Raw genomic sequence first — 20,864 nt, forward strand, 5'->3', positions numbered from 1 at the left:
ATCTATTTTTCTCTTATTACAGACGAGTGAAATAAATGAAAATGAGTATCAACAAACTTGTTTCAAGCATTCTGGCAATCACTGTTATTGTCCATCAGATCAAAGCTGATCCAATCTACCTTGAACCACCACCGACAGCTGCTGGTGGAAAACCAATCGCTGTTATTTGGATTCATGGTATGCGATGCTCACCTGAAGCGTATCGAACAATCGCTCAAGAATTTCAGAAAGCAGCTGCTACTCAAGGCTTCAAAGCCTGGGTTGGTCTTCCTGAATTCTTCCTTGATGTACCAGAGCCTATATTGATGACCCGTTATGTCCAATACACCTTGAAAATGCTGAAAACCAAGCACAACTTTCCAGGAGATCAGATTTATTTGGCTGCTCATTCTTTGGGAGGTGTCATGACACAAATCTATGCCAAAGGAAAATCGAACTTTGTCAAAGGTCAAATATTGATGGGAGCAGTTCTGTTGAGAAACACAAGAAGAATCACAGGTTCAGGACAAACAAAATTCGATTATGATGTTCCAACTCTTACTCTCAACGGAGAACTTGATGGACTTTTGAGAGTTAGTAGAAGTGCAGAAGGTTACTGGCATGCAAAGAAAAACATTGTTAAAAGTCAATCAGGAATGTTCCCTGTTGTTGCAATGAGAGGTATGAGTCATTCAAGTTTCATGGATTTCTCAATGATACCAAACTCTGTAACTTCAACTGATCTTCATCCAGAAGTCCCTGAGATAGTTGGTCATGTCATTACTGGCAATGTCATGGCAAGCTTCATCTCAAAACTGGAAGGTTCCGATAATCCTTGGTCAAATATCCAAGACATTCTTGATTACACAGATGACTTTATGAAACCGTTTTCTGAAGCCATGGAAATTGAAGGAAGCTATAACTTGAAACTTCCTTGCTACAACAAAACACTGGTTAACGACAAACGTGAAACTTGTATGAGAGGGTCAAAGTGGGTTCCTTATGCTCAACGAATAATGGGTGGCGACTTGACTGCTTACAATGCTGCTATTATAACTCAGGACAACTTTCACCGTGTATACACAATCAACCCTGTCCATTTACCTCAAATCAACAACACATGTAAATCCGCTTCAACAAATGGAAAATGTATTCTTGATAGCGTCACTGTTACCGAGAACTATTATCACCGTTTGAACTCTTTGGATACTGGCAAATATGAAGTTGGTGCAGTTGAAATGAAAGCCAAACTCATGTCACGACAATCTGTACAAAAAGCAGCAGGAAATAAACAAGCTGATTTTCATCAAACTGACGAAGTTGGTAATCGTTGTGGTGAAATCAATCGACAAGCATTGAAGTGGGCTCTCTCGAAAACAAATGCTGATGCACTTCGCAGATATCAGAAATACGGCAAGAAATTAGTCATTGGAAACGACCTTGGTCCATATAATGCTGGTCCACTGTGGATCTGGCATTATCTAAAGTACAAAGATAATGCCGACAAAACACAGACCGTTCTTCAAGCACCGATGATGAGAACACCGACCGACTATTTCATTAAATCAGCCGCGGGATTCCATTATTGTAAGCTGTTGTCACCTTTCAGAGCCTTGGAATGGATTCACGTTGATTCTCAATTCGACCATAATGGTATTCGACCAAAGGAATTGGTGAGAAGTGGAAAGAAAGTCTTCCAGAACTGAAATAAGATCAAATCATTATCATCATTAGTATATGTAATCACATGATAACGAGTGCAATTCGAATATAATTGCACGAGTGATTTTTTTGTTATTAATTTTCCGAGTCCGAAAGGACGAGGAAAATTCGAAACAAAAAAATCACGAGTGCAATTTTCGAATTGTACGAGTTATTATGTGATTACGAGCTAATCGCACAATGGCTTTCACTACTTTTTCCCAGTTAGGAAAGTAAATTACAGAAATTACACTGAGAGTTTTATATTTTTCTCTTCTCTTTATGTCTTTCTTTTATTGTTCTTTATTGATTTTCTTTCTCACAAAATAAATTTCGAATGCAATTAAAACGTTCGATGCAAAAAAAATGTAAGAAAAAACATTAAAATCAATTTTGTAAACATTGGCGCGGCATTGGAGAGTGTGATTAACGATTAATTGCTCTCTACAGGATGCAATTAACGATTAATTGCTCTCTTTGAGGGCGTGCCAAATAAGAAAAAATAACCCATCGTGCGATTATATATTAAAATGTATCTCTATGAATAATGGGAGCAATTTATTTTAATAGTAGTTTTATCAACCAAGAAAATATCTTATGCGCCAAAAATATAACGTGTCTTTTTACTAGCCCAATGAAATTTGGTCGAAAATGTGAAATTAGTGAGATTAAATGTTTCACTTATTTTTATTTTTTATTTTTTAGATTAATTCTGAGTATGTATACTGTAATTTTTAAGATTTAAAAAAGTAAAAAAAACAACAACAAAGGCCAAAAAAGTTGAACAAATTACTTATCGAAATTCAAAAAACATCTATATTTTTTCTTGTAGTTTAGAAAGAATAAATATTATATAGATATTACAGAAAAACAGTACAAAACCTAGTATACAAAAAATTATACAACTTTAAGAAGGTAGGTTTATTTGAACACTTGGCAAACGCATTGTTACTCGATCAGTTAAAAGAATTGGCCAAAGCTAAAAACTTTTTGTTTTGAATTTTTAAATTATCTTAACCCTTAGACCACGAGAGACGCCATAACAAACCAAATTAATCAGTCTCGGACTTGAGACCAGAGCTTCTGCCAGAGCTCCTGACCACTTAATCTAAAGGGGCATAAACCAAATGCTTTTAGAAAGAGTAGAAAAATAGCTTTCCAATGGTACCAAAACCATCTTTTAAATCAAAAGCTACAAACTTTTATGACACTTTGAAGTTTTGAGCTTCAAAAAAAGAAATCAGAAAAATTTCGCACAAAGGGTTGAGAACATTAGCTTTGAAATATGCGTACTGTAGAGATCTTCACAACAATTGTAACAATGCAGTAAACCAATACCAATAAACACCAACAAACCTTTCATAAAATGATAACAAAAATAAGGTTTAAAAATAAATTCAAAAGGAACTGCAAATAAAACGTTAAAAAAATTACTTACTACATATTAAAAGGCCTATTTAGCTTCCTACTGTACCTACAAAGACAGCCGATAAAAAAGCAAATTAAATTCAAAAGAAAGTAAAAATTTACCAAGAATTTTGATATTTTCTAATTTTTCAAGCTTATCCAACTTTTAAAATTGACAAACGACGAACAGAAAGATTTCAACAGAACACTCATTTAAAATAAATTTCTAATAAAAATTCAAATATCTTACATAAAATTAAGCTCCTTTCATGCTACTGTAATTTTCTTTTTCTCGTTCATAGCTTTCTTAATTTTCTTCACAATAATACCATGATTCTGAAAAGTAGCTACTAACCCACCAGTCAATTTAACGCCAATCCTATCGGGGCCAGTGGGCGGGGAATAATCAATCTTATTACCCGCCAGATCAGTCATATCTCCGCCCATTGTTAAGAGAAGGGCGTTACCAGCACAGATATCCCACTTCTTGATTGCCGTGTTATGGATATAAGCATCGGATTCCCTTTGCGCCACACTTAAAGCTTTGTACCCAGCACCTCCGGCTGCCGTCACTTTCGAATTTTCACCAAAAGCCGAAGCTGCAAGCTCCTTAACAGCTCCTTGATGTGATCTAGACACAATTATATTTAGATCATTGAAGTCCTTGCGATCAGAAAGTGTTTTGAATCCAGGTATTGGTGATCTTCCATGACCTTTCCACGCCCACACTGTCACATCTTCGAATGGTTTATGGATGACTCCAATCACAGGTTGTCCTATATAAAAAAAATAAACAAACATAGTTTTAGCTCCTAATGCCTTTAAATTATAGTGATGAAAAAATATTTCAAGGTTTTAATAGTACTATAAAACCAAAAAACTTAGTGACATGATACAAACCTAATCGTGATTTAAAAGATTATTAGATTTTCTTTTGATATAAATAGTTACTAAAACCAGATTCATGCCCAGACCTCCGGATCAATCTGCCAGATATAAAGATATGGCAAACAAAATTTCGAACCTTTATGAGCAACACAAACCATGGTAGTGACATATTGACGTAAATCTTCGGTATACTCTTTAGTCGCATCCAGTGGGTCGATCCATACTGTGACGTCATCAATGTTGACATCAGATTGAAACGTACTACCTGGAAAGATAAAAAGAAACATTTATCAGTTTTAAGAATTCTAAAATGTATATTCTTTAAAGGCCTGTTTTTAAGGATTTTCAGGTTTTCCAGGGTCTGTCTAAACCATCTGATTGATTTTTATTAACAGTTAAATGGATTTAGAACAGATTATGCTTTGGAAACAAAATAGGCTACTTTATCCCGCATAAGAAAGATTCTAGTGATTTCATTGGTCAAATACATCACGTGGAGGTGGGATATATACCGTATTTGCCGTTATTGAGAAAAAAAGAAGACAGAGAAGACAGTGTAACTAATGGTTTACTCTAGACGAACCAATAGTAAAGGTCAGTAGTTCTATTCAATAGTTTAAAATTAGGTGCTTGACGAATTCGCTTACCCAATTTTTCAATAACGTCCGTGTTATCCAAATTGATAGGTTTAATATCACCAACGTCAGGAACTTCACTAGATTTCTCTTCAGAAACAATCTTGACTTCAGGGAACATTTTCAACAAGCTGAAATACATTTGTTCATGAGATAACATGTCTCCTTGAGTTACTGGATCATTGACACCTTCTTTTGTTTTCCCTTTGCTTTTCTCCTAAGAATTGAAATATTTAAAAATCTTGGATTTTTCTTAGAATAAGGAAAAAAACGGTAATGGGCCAACTAAAGTGGAACATTCATTTTTGCAGTAGAGCAACCAGTAAGGGTGCATATTTCGCGTTTCAAAAAAAGTGAAAAATACGCCAAATGCTGTATTTCCAGCGGTAAAAATATTGGAAAAATCAAGCATTAATTTAGGCGTACAAACTTTCGCGAGCAGAAACTTTCGCGACGTCGAAAAAACGCGAAATTTAAAACATCTACTTTCGCGAATTTGACGAAAAAATCTTTTTTGCGAGCATAAACTTTCGCGAATAAAGACATAAAAATTAAAAAAATTCACACGAAAAAATGGCTTAAAGGGAAAAATTCTTCTTGAAATGGTTAAAAATTTTGTCTTTTGACTTATGAGGTTTAAAAACAGGCTAAAAAAGTGCCATAAATCTTTTTAATTTCATTTCAAGTTTTACAAATTTTCTATTTTATATACTTTCCATACTTTCGCGAAAATGGGAAAAAGCTTCCAAAAGTTTGTATGCCTAAAGTATCTCACTGTAAATTTCTGTTTCTCAAAGACCTAATCAATATGACCATATTCAAGGTTTTATTAAATCATCCAGTCTAATTATAACAAATCGAAAAAAAACAACCAAACGTCATATCTAACTATTCTGATTCCAAGCGTTATATTTAGTATTTCTTATTCCTTCCTTCTTCCCGTATCTGTTTGAGTTGTTAGGTATCTATATATTCTATACACACAGCATATACATTATATAACACTTTTCCAGCACTTTTCTTGAAAGAAGAACCAACATTTTTGGAGATGAAGGAAAGAAAAATTCAATATAATAAGTACATCAAAAGCTGTAAAACAAGTAAGTAATAAACCTTACCCCTAAATCTTTGCCTTCTTTCACTCTTTTCACCATCACACCACCACGTTTTGCAGCTTCAATACTCGCAATCAACAAATTGACCAATGAAACTGTCTGTGTGTCTCCCGATCGACTTCCAACCCCATATGTATCCCACATATAAATAATAACCAGCATACATGACAAAACTGTCAACAATATAGAAACTTTGGATAAACGTATATTGCTACCAAGCATCATTTTGTTATATTGTTCTATGAAAGTATAAATAGCTTTTATTATATATAATACAATTTCTTTAAATCCTTTAAGTATCAATCTAATATCAAAGATGAGCTTGGAGAGGGAAGCCCTCATTGTGATCAGAGTATAACTTTTATATATAAACAATTCCTATATTTTAATTACTAAATAACCGTAACAAGTTCCTTATTTTTAGGAGATTTTATACTCTCATGGGCCAAATAAACGTACAGGCTGAAATAAATGTACACGCGAGAAATCACAGCTAAAATAAATAAACGTACAGGCTATTAAAATAAACATACAGTATACAGGGAAAAATCTATCAATTTTTCAAAAGTAGAGTTCAAATCAAACGCTTGAATTTATAGCAAAACGTTCGAGTTTACTCGTGTAACATTCGAAATCTCCCACAATACGTTTGAATGCAATTAACGGCCTTTCTACACGTCTTACTTGAACAGAAAAATAACAAATATTTTCCAGTATGAATCGGGCAATATTGGGTCAAATTAAATAAACGTGCAGGTCCTAATAGACCTTTTTTTAAAGAGGCAGCCATGTTGAATAATTATGTGCTCCAGCATAAAAACAATGATACAGCCATGCATAATTTTTAAAATATACATGATATATACAGTAATTATGCATGGCTGTGTCATTGTTTTTATGCTGGAGTACATAATAATTCAACATGGCTGCCTCTTTAAAAAAAGGTCTATAAGGTGATGGCATTCAAAAATTGCGTGAGGTTTTCAAAAACAGCAAAAAATAAGAAATTTGAATATCCTTTTTAAAAATAACTCTTTTCAAAGGAAACTTCACAATATTAAAGTAGGTTGAAGCAGTTGAAGTAGGTTGAAAGAAAGAATTTTGTAAAATGGGCCAAAATTGTGGCACAAATCAAGAAAAACACTATGTTGATAAAACAGCAGCCACAAATTTGGTCAATGAGTAAAAATCAGTTTTTTCAGGTGAAACTCGTAGCTAAAGGGTTTATCCATAAAATATCAAAAATGGAACCAAAATTATTGGGTCATTGGGCTAGAACTGCGGCTCAGAGTTGACGATTTTTTTCATATATGCTTTGCATGCAGGGCTGCAAATAAGCGTCGGTCATCGGTCAATGTCCGACTGAAAACCTCACTTTTTGGGGTTCTATTTTTTAATGCAATCAGGTGCGTACTGTACAGACGGGAAATTTGACACAAGTACGTTTATTAAGCACCTGAGAGTGGTGAAATTCTACTTTTATTTTTATTTTTTTCACCGACCGACCCCCTATTTTGGGGGAGCTTGACCTGTAAAACAACAAATTAAATTGGCCTGACCTGATGGCGAAATGAATAGCATGGTTTGGGCTATGAATTCGAATTTCCCAGCTCCAAACAATAATGCAGTTGAAAACACAGACGTAGCCAATCAAATTCTGACAAATTCTGTATATTATTTCCGGTTTGTGTAATTTACGATGCGCGATCCAACGATTCACGATGCGCGATGCACGATCCATGCATATATTATGTTAATTATTCTAATTATGCATTTACAGGATTCCTTCTTTTGTATTCCTGGAAAATCAATGTAAAGTATGCGCGTATATATTTTAACTTCAACAATCAAATCACATCAAAACATAAACTTTTTTTCTTTCTTAAAAAAAAACGTTTCTCCGATTAAACCAACCAAATGCATTGCATTGAGACAGGGCGAGACAGGGTTATAAATAAAAATTTACAATGTTGTGGTAAAGTAGGGAAGACGTTTTTTAATGAAGAGCGCGTGTATAAATTCACCTTTTTTGAGAAAGATCAAATGAATTAACTTGATCATCAAACAAAGAAAAAGATCAAATAAATAAAAGCACCAGTTGCCATTGAGTTGGTGAAAGGCTTTTATAAGAACATGCCAAAAGTAATGTAGCCAGTAATTTCTTTTTTACCTTATTCACTGTTCTTAAAAAAATAATAAACGTACAAAAATGAGTTTATGTTTTGATAAATTTTTCACGCCAAAACTTTTCTATGACGTCTAGGCTTTTTCTTTCATTTTAAAAACGAGTGAGGCATGCGGCGAACATTTTCTTTCTGTCGCTATCAATTTTTGTTTTTTCTACACAGAAGATATAAGTTATTTTAAATTATGAAAACTTATTCGTGCATAATTAGAATAATTAACATAAATCGACATAAATCATGCATGGATCGTGCATCGTGCATCGTGAATCGTTGGATCGCGCATCGTAAATTACACAAACCGTATTATTTCAGTGGTCATTCTTTCTTAGAAAAAACACAACTTTCTTAATTGTTTTATTTTAGTAAAAAATTTATATTCCATTGCATCACCCTAATTTTTAGAGTAAAAACTGTCTGAAACTTAAACTTGGCAACTAGGAACTATTGTCAGATTGTCAATACACCGTTTAGGAGTCTCGCTATCTTCACGGTACTCCATTGCAGAGGCCGGTAAAAATGGTAGGTAAAAATGCGCACTTTAGTACTGTGAAAGGTTAGAGGAATGTAAACATTGTGAATTTTTTTCTCTCCTTTAAAGAGAATGATTTAGATATTTGAACATGATATCAATGATAATTTTATAAGTCTCTCCTGAAAATTTCACAAAAATTCATCAAGAGGAAAAGAAGTTATGACTAAAAGGAGTTCTTTACCTACCGTTTTTCTGCTATGTTTCCTTATGAGAACCAGATGTTTACCTACCGTTTTTTTACGGAGGAGAGTGAATTTTCCTTGGTCGCTAAAATCAAAACAATGGAAAATTGGATTGACGCGTGCGCAGTCGACACTCCTAAACGGTGTATTGTTATAAAAAAAAATACAAAATAGACCTTTTTTCAAAGAGGACGTCCTGTCAGTTAGTCATACTAGCTTCCCGCCAAAATGCATATCAAAGATTAATGCTGCGAAAGCGCTATATCGTTTACTTGACTCTCAAGCAAAAAAATGCGCCACAAAACTTCTAAAGGGATTCATGAAAAAATAACCCGGCGCTTTTTAATGAAAATAACATTTTCAAAAACTTTGAGAAATTGCCTAAAATTTAAGCCATAGATGAAAAAATTTAAGCCAAGCCAACCTTGAAAACTAATTTGAAGAGCAACTTCCCAAGAAAAAGATCTACGGGGGAGGCGGAACCCACCTAGATCCGCGCACCGCCGGATAGGCTTTTTCCCGGAAATTTTGCCGGACCTCAAACAATGACCCATTTACATGTGCGGAATTATTTTTACTTTAGCGTATAAACAAGGCCTTAAAAATCGAAGCGCTGTCTCGGGAATTGAATGACAAAATTTGGTTGGTTGATATTTGGCTGCTGCACGTTCGCAATCGGTAATTTTGTCTCATTTTAAGTTTGCAAGTTTTAATTGATTATCTTGGGATCTTGAACTTGATTCAGGTAACTCTCATCCTTGTTGTTGAAATATATCCTGTAGATGACTGATGTTGTTTTTTCTGAAAGCTTAATTTCCTAGTGTGACTAACTGCCTGTTGAATAATTATGTAGTCCAGCCATAAAAACAATGATAGTGTCATGCATAATTACTGTATCATGCATATTGTAATAATTATGCATGGTTTTATCATTGTTTTTCTGCTGGACTACATAATTATTCAACAGGACGTCCTCTTTGAAAAAAGGTCTATAGATAGTGAACTGTCAAAAATGAAAGAAGATGGAATAAAACAAATTGGAAATAGAGATATCATTATAATACCTTGCGATTGCTTTATCATGTCTGTTTCTTGTAACAATCAGGAACAAGCAGTAGATAGATTCTTGTTACCAGTGTATTTCAGTTTTTTTGAAATGTGTCAGCAGCCATTATGAAGGGATTCCATTATGAAATTATTGTTTACATTTTTTTTTAGCGAGATGTAAACGAGGCCTTCTGAAGAAGCCGATTTCCACGGGCGGAAATTTATATACAATAATACGTCATTTACACGTCCCTCCATCGATGATTTTATTATTGCGCCACATGCGAGTCTATATTATTTGCGGTGATGCAGTTTTAGGAGGGTGTACTTCTATAGTCAACTGCATATACAAGGTGTAAAATATCAATTCAAAAGAAAGTTTAGAAGTGTTACTCGGATCAGTTTCGTGGCTTCTGAGTAGCTTTCAATCTGACCTGAGGAGATTGTAATCAATAACGTAAATGTTCCTTTTTATTTACCAATGCAATCCCATCTAAACTTACTTAGTCAAGCGGAAACTGACCAATTCAAAGTTTTGGTAGAGTAAAAGGTACAGAAAACAAAATTGTGGTTGGGTATAAATGAGGATTTTTTCCTAAGCTCATTGAAGCCTCTTGTCTTGAATAGATTAATAAACCATGAAATCATAGAATATTGTACAGCCCCAAGATGTGACCCCTGCCCTAAGATGTGAAACCTGCCCCAAGATGTGACCCGTTTGTCCCAAGATGTGTGACCCAAAAAGCTGCCCTAAGATGTGACCCAAGAAAAAATCACCGGGAAATTATAGGTTTTGGTAAATGTACTGGTGGAGTTGATGGTTCTGGTAAATGTACTGGTGGAGTTGATGGTTCTGGTGAATCTGCTGGTGGATTTGATGGTTTTGGTGAACTTGCTGGTGGAGTTGACGGTTCTGGTGATTCTGCTAGTGAAGGTGATACTTCTTTTGAATCTGCTGGTGGAGTTGATGGTTCTGATGAATCTGCTGGTGAATTTGATGGTTCTGGTGAAATTGCTGGTGGAATTGATGCCGAATTGATGGTTCTGGTGAATATGCTGCCGGAGTTGATGGTTTTGGTGAATCTGCTGGTGGATTTGATGGTTTTGGTGAACTTGCTGGTGGAGTTGAAGGTTTTGGTGATTCTGCTAGTGAAGGTGATGGTTCAGATGATTATACCTTCTGGTGAATACACTGGTGGATTTGATGGTCTGGTGAATGGTTACCACGAAAATTAGTTGTCTTAAGGTAGTGAATTTTGTACAAAATGTCATGTACAAAATATAACTTTCTGCTAGATGTAGCCAACAAAACTACGACGTATACATATTTTCTGTTAGGCCAACCCTTCCTGAATCGGAAAATTTAAAATCGCATTGAGAAAAATTGATGAAGAAGAAAATAAAGACTTTTGCAAAGACTAATATCTCAACTTTGAGGACCTTATTTTTGGTGAATAAAAAAAACATCTTGAAAAACTTTTTGCGTCCTGTCGTGCATTTTTAGACGAACTAAAAATAGATATATGGTGTATTTTTAGCCGAACTAAAAATAGATTTATGGTGCATTTTTGGGCGAACTGAAAATAGATTTGCGGAAAAATTTTTAAAAGCATCTTTGACTCAGAATCTTCAAACTGGTGGTTTTTGCCCATTTTCTCATCGGAATTTCTCAGACAAACTGCCATAACTTGTGATACAAATAATAATTTCCCAAAATCCCCTACTAACACCTCATATTGTCGATATAGATTTGCACGCAAATCCTTTCGTTATCACGTAAAACGTGCCAAAAGCAATGATACCGCCAAACACTACATCAACATTGATAAATTGAAGGACGTTAAACCGGAAACCTACTGGAAAAAGCTTAGATCCCTGAGAAATACTGACCAAAAACTTTATACAATAAACGGTAAATCCAACAAATCAGATATTACAGCTGAATTCCACTCTCATTTTAATAACTTGTTAAACACCCCACGCGTTCCAAATACTGACAATGCAGAAACCAATCTAAAACTCAACGAAATTCTACAACAGATTAACCATGATCCTTCAGATGATTTTTACGTAACTGAATCAGATGTAGCAAACGCTCTCAGTCGATTGAAATTCGGAAAGTCTAGGGATCCTTTTCAGCTCAAAGCTGAACATTTTCTCTGTGCGAAAAGCCCGACCTTCAAATCATACCTGACAGACCTAATTAACAAACTGTTTTCGTCGCCACGTTTACCGAGCCAACTAGGTACTTCAATCCTGATTCCGCTGGTTAAATCCTACAAGAAGTCGTTAAGTGACCCTAACAACTACCGTGGTATTAGCCTTATTCCTATTATGACTAAACTTATAGAACTTGTTATTCTGATCAAATGCCCAGACATCTCTAACCACACGGACTCTCAATTTGGTTTTGTGGCTGGTTCATCAACCCTTCATGCAGAACTATTGATCTCAGACACCTTGAAATATTACAACAGTCGAGGCAGTTCTGTATATGTATGCAGCCTGGACGCGGAAAGGCGTTTGATTCGTGTAATTGGTACACCCTTTTCTCCAAACTGCAAAATAGGGACATTCCAAACCAGGTACTAGCCATGTTGATAAAACTCTATTTGAATGGTTCTGCTATAGTCCACTACGCCGCGAATTACTCAAAAGAACTTGTATTGACCCAAGGCGTCCGCCAAGGAAGTATTTTATCTCCTTTTCTGTACAGCATTTACATTGAAGATCTCCTTCTCCATGTGAAATCTCTCCAGATTGGAACCTTCTTGCCGAGCAATCTCCACACGGGAATTATCACATATGCCGACGACATTAAACTAATGAGTCCTACTCTCTCTCACCTTCAGAAGAAGATTGATCATTGTATTGATCACGGTGTTAATAACTGCCTCAAATACAATCAGACCAAAACTCAGTTCGCAATATCCGGCAAACCACCTATCTGTAATCCCGTCATTCGATTCAACAACACTGTCGTTCAGAAGCAGGAGACCCTAAAGCACCTTGGTTTTCAATGGGAGATTGATAAAAACATTCTATCTCTCAAAAGACATATGTTGGATCGCATAGCATGCATGTGGTCAGTGACTACCTCCCTCATCAGTGCTGGAATCCGAAATTGTCATCCAAACCAGATCGTGACCATATTTACATCCATCGTTATTCCCAAGTTACTATATGGTCTCGAACTTGTTGATCTGAATAAGTCAGATACAGTCTTATTGAACACGCAAGCCCGCATCTGCTTAAAGGCGCTTTTTGGTGTGTCCAAAAAATCGAGGAACCTCCTGAGCACTATCTTCAACCTCCAAGATGTTACCACTCAAATCAACAAACGCAAATTGTCACTTCTTCACCAGGCGACCAAGAATCCCTCAATAGCTTCATACATGCACTATATGTTGTCGTCTGGAGACAACATATCCCATAGTTTCACCTACTCAGCAAACATCACAGTGAACTGTTTGAACCTTGACATTTTTCATGTTTTATTAGTAGGTAGAAAGTGAGAGTTTGAACACAATGGGTATTGTTAACATGAATAGAAATGAATGGGTATTGTTAACACGAATAGGAGAGTTTGAACACAATGGGTATTGTTAACACGAGCAGGAAATGAATAGGCATTGTGTTAGAGCAGAAATGAATAGGTATTGTGTTAGAGCAGAAATGAATAGGCATTGTGTTAGAGCAGAAATGAATAGGTATTGTGTTAGAGCAGAAATGAATAGGCATTGTGTTAGAGCAGAAATGAATAGGCATTGTGTTAGAGCAGAAATGAATAAGCATTGTGTTTATTTTAAATCGTTAAATTTTAAAACGACGAGGCATGAGACAGTGGTGTATTTAGGAATTTTGCAAAGTAGGTCAAAAATTTGAAGCCGAGTTGTTGCAAATCTGGTTCTTGGAAAGTCTATATTCATGCACCTCGCGTTTATTATTTTTCATTTCATCGCTATCTGGAGTTATTCTATGCAATATTCCACTTTTGTTGTATAGCACTCGTACTTTGCAAATTATGAGAAATTTTTTACTCAAAAACAGGGTTATTCTCACGTTTTCACCACCTTTTTACGCTAATTTACCGCTTGTGGTTAAAAAATAGATACTGATGTGGAGCAATGTCCGTTTCCCCCAAACAAGAAATATAGATGAGTTGAGTTTATAGGCCTATATATCCATGAAATTAATTTTTATGTTTTGAATTGAATAGGAAGTAATTAAATGGTGTCAAATCATTTCAGATATTCATTTTTGCTCACAACAACAACAACCAAAAGGCAGGTAAAAACAAAGTATTAAAAGACTTTTAGTTCAACTTAAAGCAGTGACAACTGGTGCTGATGCTTAATACCCTGACTATCTTAGCAATCAATCCACAAGAATTAAAGCTATAAGATCAGTTAAGACGTGAAAGTCACTTTGAATTTCACAAAAATTCAGATCAAACTCAAAAGTTAACTGGATCGCTTCAGCCAATCTCAGCTCTGTAAACTGAGCTTCTCTCAATAAAAACTGTAAAAGAGATCATCTAGGAATGTGAATTTAGTCTTGTTTTTTTATAAACTCGGTAGAGAAGCTGTACGTAGCCTCATAGCTATTACCCCGATTTTTTCAGAAATTTTACTAGGTCGTTTCAGCCTTTTTTAGCTATGTCTCTCGGCTTCATATTATCTCTAAATGAAAGGTGGCCAGAAATATAAGCAGTCATTGAAAGTCATTACACGTGAATTTTCAGAGAAGTTGAGCTCGGTAATAATATGATCCCGATTTGCTAGGGTGGAAGAGGTCAAAAAGGGTGTTTTTAAGTCACTCAGGCGGGGCGATATGGGTCGGGCGGTATTAGATAGGTTTTCGGATTATCAAAATAAAAGCCTCTAAATAGCGAAAGGTTCACGCGCAAAACATTAGGGAGGTAAAACTGCGGAGATAAATGTTTAAGTCAAAGTTTTAACTGCCGCACGCATAAATTGATAAAGTTGATACGCAAGACATGGCATCCGAAGGAGACTATGTATCATAAAAGGAATAAGAAAGCCTGTTTCATAATTTTTCATATTTTTCAATTTCTCGGAACTATGCCGCTTGACCTACTTGACCTACCCTGAATACGCCTCTATGAGAAGAGCTGAAAATGAATAAGCATTGTTTTGTACCTTTTTAAAGTAAATCAAGATATAATTTTGCGCTTTTATTAAAACACAACCTATAAAAGGATGAAAATTGCCCATGTTTTTTTCTCAGTTTTTACCTTTTCAAAGTTGGAGAGAGCTGTTTAAGGAATAAGCAAAATGGCGACTTTTAAAGAAGATACTTCAAACGCCAATGCTATGAACAACATTGGTGACAAGGCATCATACGGAACGCCGAAGGCGTTCTCCGCATAGCGATATCAGTTAATGAAAAAATCCAAGGGATTATATAATCTCAAATGAGGATTAGTTGATCCCAAAGAGGTAATCTAATAAAGGGATTCGGTAATCTCTAAAAGATTTACTTGAATCAGATAATTAGAAAGAGGGATTAGGAAATCTTATAATAGGGGTTAGGTGATCTGGGATAAGGATTAGCTTGAATTAGGTAAACCCAAACAGAGATTAGGTAATCCCAAACAGAGATTAAGTGAAGGATTAGGTAATCTTAAACAGGGATTAGGTGATTTCCAAAACATATTGCCTTAGATTAGATAATCCCAAAGAGGGATTAGGTAATCTTTAACATGGATTAGGTGATCTCAAAAAGGATTGCCTTAGATTGGGTAATCCCAAAGAGGGATTAGGTAATCTTTAATAGGGATTAGGTAATCCCAAACAAAAATTAGGTGATAGTCCCAAAATGATTAATAAAACAGACTAGGAAATGTAGAATAAGAACAAGCTAGCTTAGTCCCAAAATCGATTGTAAAGAAAAGAAAAAAAAGACATGTGCGTACTCAATTAAAGAAGAAGAATCCAAGATCCTAAAGAGAAACCCAATATCGGATTCCTCTTGCATTTGGTCTATAAATTGGCAAGAAAAGATTCCATTTCTTCATAATGTTTAAAACCAATGGCGACGATGTATGAATGTGACGATTGCGAAAAGACCTTTTCCACAAAAGCAATTACAATCGCCATGCTGCAAAAGCCCACCCTGAAGAATCTGAAGAGGAAGAAGATGAGGATTATTCAGACAGCGAGTCAATGTCCGATGATGAAGATTCTGATGACAGTGAACAATCTCAAGGTGATGAAGAAACGATAAATATCTGGGAGATCATGTTCAACGAATGCGAAGAGACTGGTTTATCAATTAATGAAATTTATAAATTCAGGGTCCTTTTTCTCCGGGCAATGAAAAAGAATATAGCTCATAAAGCCATCATGCAAACTTTGCAAAGAGTTAGAGACGAAGAAGATATGGACTTTGAGGAAGCATTGGATTTTGCCATTGAAAAACGTCGGTCTTTGATTCAACGACAAATAATTCAATTTTCAAATGATGAAATGGAAGAATGAAACGAATCGATCTCTATAATGGACACTTGTATTTTCATTAAAGCTCTGAATATATTGCTCTCTGATTAGATTATACTTGTATTCTATTTCTTTTATTCTTTGGGTCAATCATTTCACCCGAGGTCAAGCATTTAGTGTAAGGTAGGGTTACTGAAACATCATGATAATATATAGATGCTTTAAAGTTCAGCTACGTTGTTTAAGAATAAAAATAACAGGGCAAGGATGTTAGCACGAACAAAAAGCTAAAAGAAATGTATAAATATAAATAAAATGGAGTATTGTAATAACAAAATGACCAAGGCATCAGTAAGTGTGATTAAAGAAAACAATGATGTCTTATTTTTAACTATAAAGAATGGATTTGGTAGCGGTCGCTTTTTGAAAGTCTTTAATGTATTTTTTGAAATTATTTGAGGCACATTCAAGTGTTGCGTCACTTTATTTTACTCATCATTTTGGTGGGACTATCACCTAATTTTTGTTTGGGATTACCTAATCCCTATTAAAAATTACATAATTCCTCTTTGGGATTATCTAATCTAAGGCAATCCTTTTTGAGATCACCTAATCCATGTTTAAGATTACCTAATCTTTAATTGGGATTATACTGAATCCGTGTTAATATGTTTTGGAGATCACCTAATCCCTGTTTAAGACTACCTAATCCTTCACTTAATCTCTCTTTGGGATTACCTAATCTCTGTTTGAGTTTACCTGATTCAAGTAAATCTTTTAGAGATTACCGAATCCCTCTTTGAGACCAACTAATCCTCATTTTTTCTTCCAATTCACATCATTAACTGAAATCGCTGGGCGAGGAACGCCTCCGGCGTTTCCACATTTGATAAACCGCAGACTGAAATCGAAAGAAATCCTGTTCAACTACATTCATTATTCTCGAAAGTTTGCGGTGGATATGTCATTTATTTTGCTACTCAATTGTGTAGTGGTAAAAGATTGTCTGATATTGTCAAAAAATTTGATAGAACCGACTTTTTCGCAAATGATCAAAAGATAGGACACTTTTTGTTAAAATATTTCCCAGGACATGGTAGTTTTTAGCAGTAAATGTTCAATTTATTGTATACGCTCATTTATTTGTATTTATTCTGTTATTCTAAAATAATGTATAAAAAAATTTTCTTTCAAATATTCAAACCAATTTTTATCTCTTGAAAATTGTTCCTTGTTTTGAAGGTGTCTCTTAAACTTTGTCGTTGATTGCTTGTTGAATTCCTCGATATCCATTTCATTCCACATGTGTTCAAACAGTTTCATCGTCGTATTGATAATGTTTTCTTTACATAAGACATGATGTTTTTGTGCTCCACCTTCTTCTTGGCATCCTTTGCACATTTCATTGACTGTCTCTGTTAAAGCATTGATCATCCTTTCGGTGGTTTTATCGACAATTCCCATGAGATATTCTTCTCTTTCAATGAAGAACTTTGTTGCTTCTTTTTCCTCATCTACTTTCAAATTTTGATCAATCTCCGATTGTGAGAGTGGTTGTGATCCAGAAGAAAAATCCATATTTTGCAAATATATTTGATTGCGGGTAGTAGTTGTTTCTGCGAAGAGTCTTAAATAAAAAAAGTAGTTTTCAATGAGTTCTATAATATATGCTACTTTTCTTTCACTACATTATTCATCAGCTTTTATTGAAAAAAGACCCATACATATTTTAGATTGAGATAGATGTAGTATCAAGAAATAAGTGTGAAAAACATACCTATTACCCTTGATAATTTCGAATCCAGTCTGCTAACAACTGATCGTCAGGCATTTCAATTATGTTCTCATGCTTTACTTTCTTTGGTTCGATGATCGATTCTTCTTCTTCTTCACTACTTGAAAGAACGATCAAATCAAAAATTCTTGAAGAGTTTTCCATTTTAATTTTAGCTTGCCTTAATAAAACTTCGAAACGTATTTAAAAAAGATCGATGAATGTATATTCTTTTTGTTTTGATTTGATTTCAAAACTATCGCTGCAATTTTTCTTTTTCAGTTTATTCACTCATGCGTATAATAATACAACCGAACTAAAAATATAACAAACAATCATTAAGCATTTCAAATGAATAATTTTTTTTTCTTAATACAAAGAGATACATCGTGATAAATTCTATTTTAAAATTTTTGATTGTAAAATCTTCTTTTTCAGTTCATTTACCCAGTGTTCATCATTTAAAAGTTCTTTTTTGCTGTTTCATTAATCATCTTGGGACTATCACCTAATTTTGTTTGGGATTACCTAATCCCTATTAAAGATTACCTAATCCCTCTTTGGGATTATCTAATCTAAGGCAATCCTTTTTGAGATCACCTAATCCCTATTAAAGATTACCTAATCCCTCTTTGGGATCATCTAATCTAAGGCAATCCTTTTTGAGATCACCTAATCCGTGTTTAAGATTACCTAATCTTTAATTGGGGTTGTACTGAATCCATGTTAATATGTTTTGGAAATCACCTAATCCCTGTTTAAGATTACCTAATCCTTCACTTAATCTCTCTTTGGGATTACCTAATCTCTGTTTGGGTTTACATAATTCAAGCTAACCTAATTCAAGCTAACCCTTATCTCAGATCACCTATCACCTATTATAAGATTTCCTAATCCCTCTTTGTAATTACCTGATTCAAGTAAATCTTTTAGAGATTACCGAATCCCTTTATTAGATTACCTAATCCCTCTTTGGGATCTTAAAGAAAACTCGCTTCTTGATGGAGTATATATAGCGAATGATCAACCTATTCATAAACTTGGTAACCATTGGCTCTTAGTTTTGGTTGCTAAACGAAAAGTTGTACTTTTTGACAGTTTTGGAAGAGCTCTTCATTACTACAATATAAGCTCATGTCTTTTTTTTCTTCTTTTCTTTACAATCGATTTTGGGTCTGAGCTAGCTTGATCTTATTCTATATTTCCTAGTCTGTTTTATTAATCATCTTGGGACTATCACCTAATTTTGTTTGGGATTACCTAATCCATATTAAAGATTACCTAATCCCTCTTTGGGATTATCTAATCTAAGGCAATCCTTTTTGAGATCACCTAATCCATGTTTAAGATTACCTAATCTTTAATTGGGATTATACTGAATCCGTGTTAATATGTTTTGGAGATCACCTAATCCCTGTTTAAGATTACCTAATCCTTCACTTAATCTATGTTTGTGATTACCTAATCTCTGTTTGGGTTTACCTAATGGTTCAAGCTAATCCTTATCTCAGATCACCTAACCCCTATTTATAAGATTTCCTAATCCCTCTTTGTAATTACCTGATTCAAGTAAATCTTTTAGAGATTACCGAATCCCTTTATTAGATTACCTAATTCCTCTTTGGTATCAACTAATCCTCATTTGAGATTAGATAATCCCTTGTATTTTTTCTTCCAATTCACATCATTAACTGAAATCGCTGGGCGGGGAACGCTTCGGCGTTTCGTATGATGCCTTGTCGCCATTTTGTTTATTCCTTTAACGGCTCTCCAGCTTTGAAAAGGTAAAAACTGAGAAAAAACATGAGCAATTTTCATCCTTTTATGGAGAGGGGTTGTATTTTAACGGTGTGACGGGATTGGCCCTTTTTTAGTACGGAAAAACGGTATTTTAAAATCAGATGGTGACAGTATTTGGTCTTATTTTTTGTCATTATGCCGGTATTTGAACCTGTACAAACCGGTGTGACGGTGTTATTATTTTTTTCAATTTTCGGGATTCCAGGATTTAGCAAAAATTTTGACGGGAAAACGGTATTTCGAACCCCTACAAACCTCCTTTTATAGGTTGTGTTTTAATCGAAGCAACAAAAATTATATCTTGATTTACTTTAAAAAGTGGAAAACAATGCTTATTCATTTTCAGCTCTTCTCATGCCTTGTCGTTTTAAAATTTAATGATTGAAAGTAAACACAATGCCTATTCATTTCTGCTCTAACACAATACCTATTCATTTCTGCTCTAACACAATGCCTATTCATTTCTGCTCTAACACAATACCTATTCATTTCTGCTCTAACACAATACCTATTCATTTCTGCTCTAACACAATGCCTATTCTTTCTGCTCTAACACAATGCCTATTCATTTCCGCTCGAACACAATGCCTATTCTTTTCTGCTCTAACACAATACCTATTCATTTCTGCTCTAACACAATGCCTATTCATTTCTGCTCTAACACAATGCCTATTCATTTCCGCTCTAACACAATGCCTATTCTTTTCTGCTCATGTTAACAATACCCATTGTGTTCAAACTCTCCTATTCGTGTTAACAATACCCATTCATTTCTATTCATGTTAACAATACCCATTGTGTTCAAACTCTCACTTTCTACCTACTTTTATTAGACAAAAATTATGCCAAAAGAAACGTTAAATCTATTGTCGCAGAACCATCGGTTGAGGTTGACTATTGTGTGGACTTGATTGGTAATTGGCACTTGTTGGAAAATAGGATTTTATTTAGAGCTAAGTTGGAGGAGAACGTGTTGAGGTTGTGAATTTCCCCTGCTCCACTCCCGGTCCACTCCCCTTTCTTTCGCTAGTAGTTCACAACCTCCCTTTGTCTCCTCCTTCTCCCTTTGTTTGGTCACATTCTTTCCTTGAGGATTATACTCCTTGCCAGTCCTTTAGCTCACCAGTTCCTTTAGCCCCTTTTCTGGCTTGTCGGTA

At 34.9% G+C, this 20,864-nt stretch overlaps 2 protein-coding genes and 1 long non-coding RNA gene across 3 annotated transcripts; 1 reads left to right on the plus strand and 2 right to left on the minus strand.

The window, feature by feature from the left end:
• Positions 1–2,473: 2,473 nt before the first annotated feature.
• On the minus strand, positions 2,474–9,819 carry LOC136799233 (inositol monophosphatase 3-like). Its single transcript, XM_067055922.1, has 5 exons — positions 9,690–9,819; positions 5,729–5,964; positions 4,623–4,827; positions 4,112–4,240; positions 2,474–3,863 (listed from the first exon to the last, which is right to left on the minus strand). Exons 1-5 carry the CDS (start codon positions 9,706–9,708, stop codon positions 3,355–3,357), a joined length of 1,098 nt encoding a protein of 365 aa, XP_066912023.1. The 5' UTR covers positions 9,709–9,819; the 3' UTR covers positions 2,474–3,354.
• On the plus strand, positions 9,707–10,908 carry LOC136799190 (aggrecan core protein-like). Its single transcript, XM_067055875.1, has 2 exons — positions 9,707–9,719; positions 10,463–10,908. Exons 1-2 carry the CDS (start codon positions 9,707–9,709, stop codon positions 10,906–10,908), a joined length of 459 nt encoding a protein of 152 aa, XP_066911976.1.
• A 6,346-nt stretch (positions 10,909–17,254) lies between these two features.
• LOC136799234 (uncharacterized) lies at positions 17,255–18,041 on the minus strand. The gene is made up of 2 exons (XR_010845500.1): positions 17,911–18,041; positions 17,255–17,760 (listed from the first exon to the last, which is right to left on the minus strand). It is a non-coding gene; the product is annotated as an uncharacterized lncRNA (long non-coding RNA).
• Between the last annotated feature and the right edge of the window lie 2,823 nt (positions 18,042–20,864).

This window comes from Clytia hemisphaerica, unplaced genomic scaffold (genome assembly GCF_902728285.1).
Source record: "Clytia hemisphaerica strain Z4C2 unplaced genomic scaffold, Clytia hemisphaerica genome assembly, whole genome shotgun sequence".
Taxonomy (NCBI): Eukaryota; Metazoa; Cnidaria; class Hydrozoa; order Leptothecata; family Clytiidae; genus Clytia; species Clytia hemisphaerica.